This window comes from Ambystoma mexicanum, chromosome 12, assembly GCF_040938575.1.
Source record: "Ambystoma mexicanum isolate Mex_15411 chromosome 12, UKY_AmexF1_1, whole genome shotgun sequence".
NCBI classification, from domain to species: Eukaryota; Metazoa; Chordata; class Amphibia; order Caudata; family Ambystomatidae; genus Ambystoma; species Ambystoma mexicanum.
The window spans coordinates 461,576,206-461,588,578 of NC_090936.1; the positions used below are offsets into that span (position 1 = coordinate 461,576,206).

The 12,373-nt window shown below is 47.8% G+C and overlaps 1 protein-coding gene across 1 annotated transcript in view; it reads left to right on the forward strand.

The window, feature by feature from the left end:
- Positions 1-12,373, forward strand: part of LRP6 (LDL receptor related protein 6) — a 1,542,295-nt gene that overhangs the window by 1,509,210 nt on the left and 20,712 nt on the right. The window contains exon 22 of the mRNA XM_069628714.1: positions 11,596-11,693. Within this exon, the coding sequence (XP_069484815.1) occupies positions 11,596-11,693 (98 nt within the window). The remainder of the gene's footprint in view (positions 1-11,595; positions 11,694-12,373) is intronic.

A 12,373-nucleotide genomic window follows, 5' to 3' on the forward strand; every position in this document is an offset into this window, starting at 1 on the left:
CAAATGAACGCCCAGGTCAAAGGGGAAATAGTCATTTTCGTCGCTCTCGCGGCCAAAACTCCCAGAGAGGCTCCAAATACTATCAGAACCAAGGAACCTCGTGGGGCAACAACCAGTCCCAGGGTACACAAGGTTTCCCCAGAGGTCAACGCAGGGGCCGCACTATGGGTAGAGGCAGCCCCGGTAGAGGTGGTACGCCACGCAATAAACAGTGACGTTCTGCTCCGGGTCCCTTCCCATGCATCTCCAGTAGGGGGGGTGCATTTACACCTTCACCCACGCATGGGAAGGGATCACTTCGGACAGATGGGTGCTGTCCACAGTGTCCGTTGGATACTGTATAGAGCTACTAGAACGCCCCCGCAACCATCCTCCAAGGTACACTTCTTGGAGCACCAGAAAGTCCTCCTCGAGGAGATCGCAATTCTACTTGCAAAGGACGCAATAGAACTCGTCCCGGGCAACCAGGTAAACAAGGGTATTATTTCAACCTACTTCCTTGTGCCAAAAAAAATCTAACGATGCGCCCAGTATTAGACTTACGTCCTGCAAACAAATATGTCAAGCCACAAAAATTCTGCATGACTACACTCCAAGAGGTAATCCCCTACTAAAAAGGGGGATTACATGGAAACATTGGATATGAAAGATGCCTATTTTCATATTTCCATGTTCCCAGCGCACAGAAGATTCTTGTGTTTCAAGATAAACGGCAAGCACTACCAGTTCAAGGTGCTGCCCTTCGGAATAGCCTCAGCGCCAAGGGTATTCACCAAGGTGGTGGCTGCGCACCTACGCAGTGAGGCAATCCCGGTGTACCCTTACCTGGACGACTGGCTCATCACAGGGGAAACCCCCGTAATTTGCAGACTAAACATCCAAAGAACTATCGACCTCCTCTTCCAATTGGGCTTCTCAATCAACGAGAAACCTCAAAACACTTCCTAGGAGCTGTCCTAAATACCCAAGAGGGGTTGGCCTTTCCATCAGAGAGAATTTGAAATATGTTACTGCACATTCCTCAATATCAGGTCGGTCGCCAAATAAGGTTACACAAAGCGATGTGTTTGCTATGCATGATGGCATCTTGCATTTACCTCGTTCCCCACACGCGCCTGCGACCCATGCAGGAATGTTTACTGAAACAGTGGTCACGGGCAAGTGGTCAGTGGGACGATATAGTGGTCGTTTCGCCAACACTAGTACAGAGTCTTTGCTGGTGGACAAGAGAGAATCTTTCAAAGGGGAAACCCTTTTACGATCCAGAAATACAGGCTGTTGTCACAACAGACGCCTCCCTGGCAGGGTGAGGAGCTCACTACCTTCACCACACAGCACAGGGTCTCTGGTCTCACACAGTGGCTCAGAATCACATCAATCTACTAGAACTTCTGGCAGTCTTCAGAGCGCTTCGGGCATTCAAACCACTATCCATCCAACCAGTCAGTGCAGATCCTAACAGACAGCACGACGGCAATGTTTTATTTAAACAAACAGGGGGGCACTCGTTCGCCAAACCTGTCCAAGCTTGCCCAGAAAATTTGGAAATGGGCACTCAGACGGAAGATTTACCGATTATCCCAACATGTTCCAGGGGATCTCAATTCACTAGCAGACGCTCTGAGCAGAGATACCCTCCCAGAGGAACACGCATGGCGACTACACAAAGAAGTCGTAGAAGATCTCTTCTCTCAGTGGGGTTTCCCCACTATAGACCTATTCGCCACAGGAGAAAACGGACAGTGCTCAGTCTTCGTATCCAGGTTCCCCCAGCAAGGCTCCAAGGGGAACGCTCTATGGATGAATTGGTCAGGGATGTTTGCCTATGCTTTTCCACCAACCCCTCTGATGAGGAAGGTGGTCAACAAGATACACAGGGAATTGATGACGCTCATCCTAGTTGCTCCTATGTTGGCGAGACAACCATGGTTTCCACACCTACGCAAACTGGCGGTGTGCAACCCCATCAGACTCCCGTGATGGTACAACCTACTCTCCCAGCATGAAGGACAAACAGTGCATCCTTAACCCAACTCGTTGAACTTGGCAGCATGGCTCCTGAAGTCAGAGTTCGGCCATCTCAATTTTCCCCAGAGATGTATGGATATCTTAAAGGAATCAAGAAAACCTAACACAAGGCACTGTTACTTTGATAAGTGGAAAAGATTTGTTGTTTGGTGCCAGAATAAACAAATCAACACAATTGATTGTACTCCTTCTAATATTGTCACCTACATGCTCCACTTACTGGACGCAGGGTTGGTATTTAATTCACTCAAGGTACACCTGGCGGCGCTGTCAGCCTACACCACCTCCCATAACAAGGTGTCATGGTATGGTGGAAAGTGCCAGTTGTCAAAGCCTTTATGGAAGGGGTGAAGAGACTCCACCCTCCAATTTCTAACCCACCACCAGGGTGGGACCTTAATGTGGTGCTTGCTAAAGTCATGGGACCCCCTTTGAATCTATGCATGAAGCTAGTCTCAAACACCTGATTTATAAAACTGCCTTCTTAGTAGCCATTACATCCATAAGAGGGGTCAGTGAAATTCAAGCTTTGTCAGTGCAGGATCCTTTCTTTACTGTCCATAAGGATAAACTGGTTTTACGCACTCACCCTAGGTTCTCACCTAAGTTAATTTCTAAATTCCATGTTAACCAGTCCATTGAGCTACCAGCCTTTTTCCAAGAACCCAAAAGCTCTGCTGAGGTGAAACTCCACACAGTAGATGTGAGAGCGGTCCTCTACTACATAGACAAGACCAGACCGCTAAGAAAGACAGATCAACTGTTTGTCTCCGTAGCTACAGGCAGAGAAGGAGATCGCGTCTCTAAAGATGCCATCTCTAAATGTATAGTCAAATGTATCCAGCTATGTGACTCCCTTTCAGAAGACGCTGCCTTTTACGCCAAGGACCCACTCTACAAGAGGTACTGGGGCCACTCTGGCTTTCATTGCATATGTACCCCTTGACACCATTTGCAAAGCAGCTACTTGGAGCTCTATTCACACCTTTACTCAGCACTACTACATTGACACTCATTCCAAGACAGATACTCAAGTGGGACAAGCGGTTCTAAGACATTTGTTCGCCCATGACCCTTCTCGCATCCCACCTCCTGCTTCGAACGCTGCTCGCAAATCTATGCACAGCATGTGATCTAAGCAGATTCCACAAGCCTCAGAAGGGATGCATTACTCACCGTAATCGTATTTCTGATGCTTGTATCTGCTTCAATTCACATGTGCCCGCCCTTCCTCCCCTCTGAGAGAAGGCGCATGGATGCTTGTAGTCTTATCTATCTTATCTGCTTGGATACTATGTACTCACGCTACTCCATGTCAGAAAAAATACAATCTGAGGGCCCTACACGCGTGAGGGATCATGTGTACAGCGGATGTCACACTAGGGATAGTATTACTGGTACGCCCTAGTTCGACGCCCATTTTTGAGTTCGAAAAACAAACTAATACTCTGCAGCTTCCACTAGATGTCTGCCTATGCACAGCGTGTGAATCTAAGCCAATAAAAGCATCAGAAATACAATTACGGTGAGTAATGTAATTTCTGAGGCTTGTGGAATCTGCTTAGATCACATGCTGTGCATAGGCCGACATCTAGTGGAAGCTGCGGAGTATTACAGTTTGTTTTTCGAAGTCGAAAAATGGGCGTCGACACAGGGCGTGCCAGTAATACTATCCCTAGTGTGACGTCCCCTGTACCCATGATCCCTCACGCGTCTAGGATCCCCAGATTGTTTTTTTCCGCCATTCTGGTCGGAAGCACTTCATCGGAGTTCCCTGGCTTTGCCATATTTTCACTCTAAACTAATTCTAATTTGCCCCGTTTGGCCAACCTTTCGTCGATCAACATCTCGACGCCGAACCGGGGAGGAGATCAACGTCGAATACCCGACGGATTGGGCCTTGAGGCTTCCGCCTCGGCTCGGGCCTGGGCCGCTGGCCTCGGCCCTACAAGTAGGGAGAGTGGGGGTGGTACACTTCCACACTCGACACCTTATTACCTACACACACTTGCCCGCTGCCCACAGGCGCGTATGGAGGGGTACGCCCTTTCAGTTTTGCCCCAAGTGTAATAAGAAATACCCTTGGGTAGATAAGCACGCTACGTGCAACCTTTGCCTACCCAGAGACCACCCCGAGACGGGTTGCAGGGCCTGTAGCAGGTTTAAGGCAAAAACTCTTAAGGACCGCTCCACCAAGCGTTGGGCCCACCACGCCAAGCTAGCAGCTATGGAGGCGGAGGGTACCTTCAGCGACGGCAGCGACGCCGAACTTTCGGACGGCGAGGGCACCAAGGCGTCGAAGGACAGCCGAACGCACGTCCCCGGCCTCGGAAGGTCGTCCGTCCCGGCGACTATGGGGAAGTCCCCCGGCGACAAAAGCGTTACACATACACACGCTAAACACAAAAAATCCACCCGAGATTCGACGTCGTCGAAACCTCGGAAAGAGGCACAGAAGGAGCGGTCCGAAAGGACGTCCTCTGGGCGGTCCCGGTCGAGGTCGCCGCACGACGTCAGGCAAGCCTCCACACTTGCACAGAGTGCCTCGACCATTAATATCCCGGAAGATCAATCGTCCGGAGACGAACACGACTTCCACCCCCAGACTGCACCCCAGGAAAAGGGTACATCACTTGGGAGTAAAGAGGGGCCAGTTTCGAAGGCTAGTTCGAAAGACAGGGATTCCACCTCCGATCCTCGACGCCAGGCGTCGAAAGATAAGGGAAAGGGGAAACACACTTCCACCCACGGGGAAGGGGGTAAACAGCAAATAAAACAACCCTTGCAGTCCTCCACTACAAAAGAACTGACCAAGTCTTCTCAGGGCCAATCCATAGAAAGTCCCAGCAAGGTCACCCCTAGCTCAAAACTCTGGTCATGCGAGGACATTGACAGAGTAATGTCAAGGATGTCTTCCTTGGCGAATTTTTTCGAAAGACACCCTGAACAACTCCTAGCTTTAAACCCTCAGGAAGATTCTCCCTCAGGGTCAAGGGACCCTATCCCCTCAAATAAAAGACCCCGGGTCGAGACACCATTTAGGCCTTTAGACCCCATCGAGGTCCAACCCTATTCTTACCTCTTCCCTACAGACCAAGGAAACTCTTCCCTTATAGAAGGTCAGGAAATTGACACGCCAGAAGATCCTGCAGGATCAGATTATTACGGCGAAGACGAAGACGAGGATGAGCCAGAAAATAGCCCAGATATTTTCAGAATGGACTCACCAGTCGAAAGGGAAGCCCCAGTGTCTGACTCCCCAATAGATAATCAGCCCCTCCTGAATGAACTGCTCTTTCGGGCAGCTAACCACTTCCACATAGACACACAAGGTGTCCAGGAAGAAAGGGACTTTGCGGAAGAACTAATAGGGGAAAGGAAGCCAGTAGCCCAGACCATTCCCATCCTAAAATCTGTTCAACGCAGAATAGCACCATCCCTTGTCAACCCAAACCTGACAAGACCTGTGAATCCGAGAGTGGAGAAGCTGTTTAAAGCAGCCCAGTCGGACCCCCTATATATTAGAGGTCAACTTAAGCCAGACTCTCTAGTAGTAACCAACACCCGCAAAAGAGCTGGTACACCATTATCTTCCTCTGAGGCTCCCCCCGACAAAGAAAGTAAAAAACTTTATGGTTTTGGCAGGAAAGTAGCTTCCACGGCAGCCTACCAAGCCAGAATCGCGAATTCCACCACACTGTTGGCTAGCTACAACTGTCACCAGTGGGAAGAAGTGGCAGCACTAATAGACTCTGCTCCCGAACCCCTTAAAAGCCAGCTAGCTCGCATTTGTGCGGAAGGAAGGAACGTGTCAGGCTGCACTGTAAAAGCAACTCTGGACGCCGCTGACAATGCGGGTAGACTTATAGCAGAGGGGACTGTCATCAAAAGGCATGCTTGGTTGAGGCAGTCGGGATTCAAAGCAGAAACACAAGCTGCGCTCTTAGACAAACCAGTGGAAAGTGATCTCCTGTTTGGGAAGGCAGTCGAGGACGCTCTAAAAAACGCTAAGGAAGAATTCGACACCCTCAAATCCCTTGGCCAGTTAACTACCAAACCACCTAACCAAAGAGGGAATGGCAATTTTCGTCGCACCCGCGGCCAAAATTCCAATAGAGGAAATAGCTACTCCCACACCCAGGGTACACAGTGGAACACCAGCTCACAACAGTCTACCCAGGCGTATGGTAGGGGTAGTAAAAGAGGACGTGGTAGAGGCAGAGGCAGCCCCAGTAAAGGAGGAGGCACGCCTCCACCAAAGCAGTGATGCTCAGTTCAGGGTCCCTTCCCATGCAACCCCAGTAGGGGGGCGAATATCAAGTTTCACCCAGGCATGGGAAGGGATAACATCCGACAGATGGGTGCTGTCAACAGTATCCAATGGGTACTGCATAGAACTACTGCAACGTCCCCTAAACCATCCTCCAAGACAAAAAGTCCACTCTTTACAACATCAGAAGATCCTCCTCGAGGAGATCGCCATTCTGCTAGAAAAGGACGCGATAGAACTCGTCCCGGGACACCAGGTAAACAAGGGTATCTATTCAACTTACTTCCTTGTGCCAAAGAAAGATTTAACAATGCGCCCAGTTTTAGACTTACGGCCTGCCAACAAGTATGTCAAGCCCCAAAAATTCCGTATGACCACACTACAAGAGGTAATCCCACTCCTAAAAAAGGGGGATTACATGGCAACCTTGGATATGAAAGATGCCTATTTTCATATTTCCATGCTCCCGGCGCACAGAAAATACTTGCGCTTCAAGGTGGACAGTCGCCACTACCAATTCAAGGTACTGCCCTTCGGGATAGCTTCTGCACCAAGGGTATTCACCAAGGTACTGGCGGTGGCAGCTGCACACCTACGCAGGGAGGCAATCCCAGTGTACCCTTATCTGGACGACTGGCTCATAACGGGGGAAACCCCAGGAATCTGCAGGTCAAACATTCAGAGGACCATCGACCTCCTCCACGAATTAGGCTTCTCCATCAACGAGAAAAAGTCAAGTCTGGTGCCAAGCACCTCAAAACAGTTTCTAGGAGCTATCCTAGATACTCAGAAAGGATTGACCTTCCCTTCGGAAGAAAGAATTCGGAACATACTTCTGCAAATTCCGCATTATCAGTCAGGTCAACAGATAACAGTACGCAAAGCTATGCGGTTACTCGGCATGATGGCGTCATGCATTTACCTGGTCCCCCACGCGCGTCTGCGCATGCGTCCCATGCAGGAATGGTTGGCGAAACAGTGGTCTCAGGCAAGTGGTCAGTGGGACGATCTAGTGGTCGTTTCGCCAACACTCGTACAGAACCTACACTGGTGGACAAGAGAGAATCTCGCAAAGGGGAAACCCTTTTACGATCCCGAAGTACAGGCAGTGGTAACTACAGATGCATGCCTGACGGGGTGGGGAGCTCACCATCTCCACCACACAGCTCAGGGTCTCTGGTCACACTCAGTAGCCAAGAACCACATCAATCTGCTAGAGCTTCTGGCAGTATTCCGAGCGCTGCAGGCGTTCGAGCCCCATCTACTAAACTTGTCGGTGCAGATCAGGACGGACAGCACGACAGCCATGTTCTATCTGAACAAGCAAGGAGGGACTCGTTCGCCAAATCTGTCCAAGCTTGCCCAGAAAATATGGAGATGGGCACTCAGACGGAACCTCTTCCTATCATCGCAACATGTTCCAGGGGAGCTCAATTCCCTAGCGGATGCTCTAAGCAGAGACTCCCTCCCAGAAGAACACGAATGGGTCCTTCACAAAGACGTAGTAGAAGATCTCTTCTCTCAGTGGGGTTTCCCCACTATAGACCTATTCGCCACAAGCGAAAACAAACAATGCCCAGGATTTGCATCCAGGTTCCCACAACCGGACTCCCAGGGGAATGCCCTGTGGATGAACTGGTCAGGGATGTTTGCGTACGCTTTCCCACCAACTCCTCTCATCAGGAAGGTGGTGTACAAGATGAACAAGGAATCGATGACGCTCATCCTAGTTGCTCCCATGTGGGCGAGACAACCATGGTTTCCACACCTACGCAGGATGGCGGTATGCGAGCCCATCAGACTCCCAGCCTGGTACAACCTTCTGTCCCAGCAACAAGGTCAAACAGTGCATCAGGAACCCAACTCTATGAACCTAGCAGCATGGCTCCTGAAGTCATAGAGTTTGGACATCTCAAATTACCACAGAGGTGTATGGACATTCTAAAAGAGTCTAGGAAACCAAATACAAGGCACTGTTACTTTGACAAGTGGAAAAGATTCGTTATCTGGTGCCAGAGTAAACAAATCAACCCGGTTGATTGCACTCCTTCCAACGTTGTAACATACATGCTCCACCTGCTGGATGCAGGGTTGGTTTTTAACTCTCTGAAAGTACACCTGGCAGCCCTCTCAGCCTACACCACATCCCATAACAAGGTTTCGTGGTGGAAAGTACCAGTGGTTAAAGCCTTCATGGAAGGAGTAAAGAGACTTCACCCTCCTATCTCGAACCCACCGCCAGGATGGGATCTCAATGTGGTGCTATCTAAGCTCATGGGGCCCCCCTTCGAACCCATGCATAAAAGTAGTCTCAAACACCTGACTTATAAAACGGCCTTCTTAGTAGCCATTACCTCCATAAGAAGGGTCAGTGAAATTCAGGCTCTGTCAGTGCAAGATCCTTTCTTTACTATCCACAAGGACAAACTGGTTTTACGCACACACCCTAGATTCTCACCAAAATTCATATCCAAGTTCCATGTAAACCAGTCCATCGAGCTTCCGGCTTTCTTCCAAAACCCACAAAGCTCAGCTGAGGTGAAACTACACACCCTAGATGTGCGTAGGGCGGTCTTATACTATGTAAATAAAACCAGACCGCTAAGGAAAACAGATCAACTGTTTGTCTCCGTAGCTACAGGCAGAGAGGGGGATCGCGTCTCTAAGGGCGCTATCTCAAAGTGGATTATCAACTGTATACAGCTGTGTTACTCTCTTTCTGAAAAAACTCTGCCTTTTACGCCAAGGGCCCACTCTACCAGAGGCATTGGGGCCACTCTGGCTTTCATTGCAAATGTTCCCCTTGACACCATTTGCAAAGCAGCTACTTGGAGCTCTATTCACACTTTTACTCAGCATTACTGCATTGACACTCATTCCAAGGCAGATACACAAGTGGGACAAGCGGTTCTAAGACACCTGTTTGCTCATGACCCTTCTCACATCCCACCTCCTTCTTCTGGTACTGCTCGCTAATCTATGCACAGCATGTGATCTAAGCAGATTCCACAAGCCTCAGAAGGGATACATTACTCACCGTAATCGTATTTCTGATGCTTGTATCTGCTTAGATTCACATGCGACCCACCCTTCCTCCCCTCCGAGAGAAGGCGCATGGTTGCTTGTAGTCTTACCTTTCTGTCTATCTGCTTGGACTATCTGTACTCACGCTACTCCTCATGCTACCTCATGTCAGGAAAAACACAATCTGGGGATCCTAGACGCGTGAGGGATCATGGGTACAGGGGACGTCACACTAGGGATAGTATTACTGGCACGCCCTGTGTCGACGCCCATTTTTCGACTTCGAAAAACAAACTGTAATACTCCGCAGCTTCCACTAGATGTCGGCCTATGCACAGCATGTGAATCTAAGCAGATACAAGCATCAGAAATACGATTACGGTGAGTAATGTATCCCATATATATATATATATATATATTAACGCTTTTTACACAAAGCAAGACTGTGTCTGTTTATTCAACCGGGGGCCCTGGGGCAGCTGTCTCCTGTATGGCGGGAACTCCCTTTTGGTTCTTACTAAGGTCCATCCACCATCCCCCTGGGTACTCCTGGTATGCACATGTGTGCAGTGAGGTGTCGGACTCCCTTGCTCAGGTCTCCTACAGGTTGCATCCCACTCATACATATAGAGAAATCAAATAAACAAGGGAGAGGCACCTTACACATAGTATATTATAAAAACAGCAAATATCTATAAGGGGTCTCAACCTACTGGTTATATGTGGGCACACTATCTCAGATAGGCACCCAATATAAATTGACGTAGAGGGAGGGGACCCAGGGACCACACAACCTAGAAAAGCAGGGAAAATCCCCTCTGGGATTGTACGTTTAAGTGCAGTGTCCTCGAAACCGAACCCACCCCTGTTAAACTGACATCACACATGTACGCTTCCGGCTTTGTTGGCTGTGTAGCTAGACAATGTGTTTAATAATGACTGGGATTCTGAGGACCCATCCCTCTCTTCTGCTTAAAATCGTTTGATTCTACAAGAATTCAGAAATGTTCTTGCGGCCCTTTTTTTTTCCAAAACTGTCTTCCAAGAAGTGAAACCATTTTACATTAAATCTTTGACAAGGGCTCTGGAGGTTTACATCAAAAAAGTGAAGAATGTATTGAGCCTTGTACTGTTTTTTTGTGACATACAGTGCCACTTCTGGAATGCTGCATTCTAATCCCTCCATTGCCAGTTGGGTTTTCTCCAGCATTCTGGATGCATACAATGTTCAGTTCATCCTTGTTCCAAAAGGGTTTTATGTGGATGCTGTAAAGGCAGAGGTATGGTGTTTCAACGACATGTGCCCTTAGATATAATCACCAAAAGAGCTACCTGTGCTACATATGACACATTCTGTAAACTTTACTTGCTGGACACCACCTTAATGTCAGATTCTCTTTGTGATCAAGAGTTTCTCAATGCCATTTTTGGTTAAGGCCAGTGGTTACTGCCATACTTTCCAAATTACTTCTGGTTGCTTAAGGGTTTTTCGCAGGAATCCGGAGGAGTGGGCACAGGACGCAAGTAAGTACACATTATTTATCACAGTCATTCTTGCACTGTTGGTGCATGACCCTCTTCCTCCATGTTCTTCAACCACTATTCTGTGGTTGTAGCATTTGTGGCAGAAGTGGACAGTTAGTTCTAGCAAAAAAACAGTGGTTATGCACTGGTGGAGGCATGCCAGAGCACTTGCTTCCTTTTTGGTTTATTTCGCAACAAATGCTTCATTCTTTTTACCAGTGTTATGACTATCCAAGGATTCTGTAGAATCCGGGAAAGGGTACCAATACAGGAGTCCTTAAGACGCGTAATATTTTTTAAAAACAGGTGTTTCATTCTTGTGGGAACTTGTGTCAAATTGGAACAGTAAATCAGGAAATATTTGCCTATGTTTCTGAACCCTGTGGCATCTTAGAAGCAGTATGAATCTAGCCTGGTGTGATACTGTTAAAATCTGTGAGGTATTGTGGATAAAGAATGAAGTTAACCAAACCTACAATAACAGAGTAAATACAGTGTTTCCCTGTGTGAAAATATTTACATTTTAACTAGATCCCATTAAAAAAAAGGGGGGGGGGGCTCAATATTTTGTTGGCGTCGACAGCACCCAGATCTACCCTGGTTACAACGATTTGTGTAAAAATACATTTTTCGACATTTAGTGACTTTGTAAACCTTGATTTGTTTCCACACAGGGATTGCATGGAATATGTTTCCTAATTCTGTCCATGTGAAATCTTTTAAATCCTTGTTCATCTTATTTTTTTAAGATTTTGAACCCACCGCCGTCTCCGGCCACAGAGCGCTCCCACTATACAATGGAATTCGGTTACTCGTCTAACAGTCCTTCTACTCACAGATCATACAGGTAATTCTTCCACTTGACTGTTCTTTTCAATCTGCTTCTGTCTGGGACATTACACATATTGGTCTTTTTTTTTGCTTTTGAAAGCCTCATCAAATTATCGACTCACTTTCTTCATTCCTACGTAAACTAAGGGGAAATACAGTAAATATGTCATCTCTTGGTACAAGAAGATAATTTGGCCCCAGCTCACCGCAAAGTTCTTTTCTGCTTTGTGCTATTTCAATTCAGTGTGTGACCTACCTGAACACTCTGAGGCTTAACTCGCTATTCCTTTATTTGCATTTATGTGGGCAGAAGTTTTAAGTATTCTACACTTTATAAATGCACCAGAGCACTGGATCAGAGACAATCCACACCCTAGTCTGTATGCTTTTACTAGCTGACCGATCATTTCACAGCTACTGGGTTGTTGATTATCCGTCTGAAGGGGATGTTAATTTTAACTGTTGTTCTGCAACAATTGATTGCCCCTCTGTTCAGATATTGACCAACTGCCTCCTATAACATGCTAGCCACGCACTAGATGTTTTGGCCTACATCTCCTATGATCCCTCACCACCTGCCATGCTGGCTCAGGGTGATGGTAGTTCTAGGCCAACATCTCTAGAGGGTGAAAGTTTGGCCTAATCTTGAGAGAGAGCGGATGCCTAACATTACTGTTGAGCTTTGTAACATTTCTC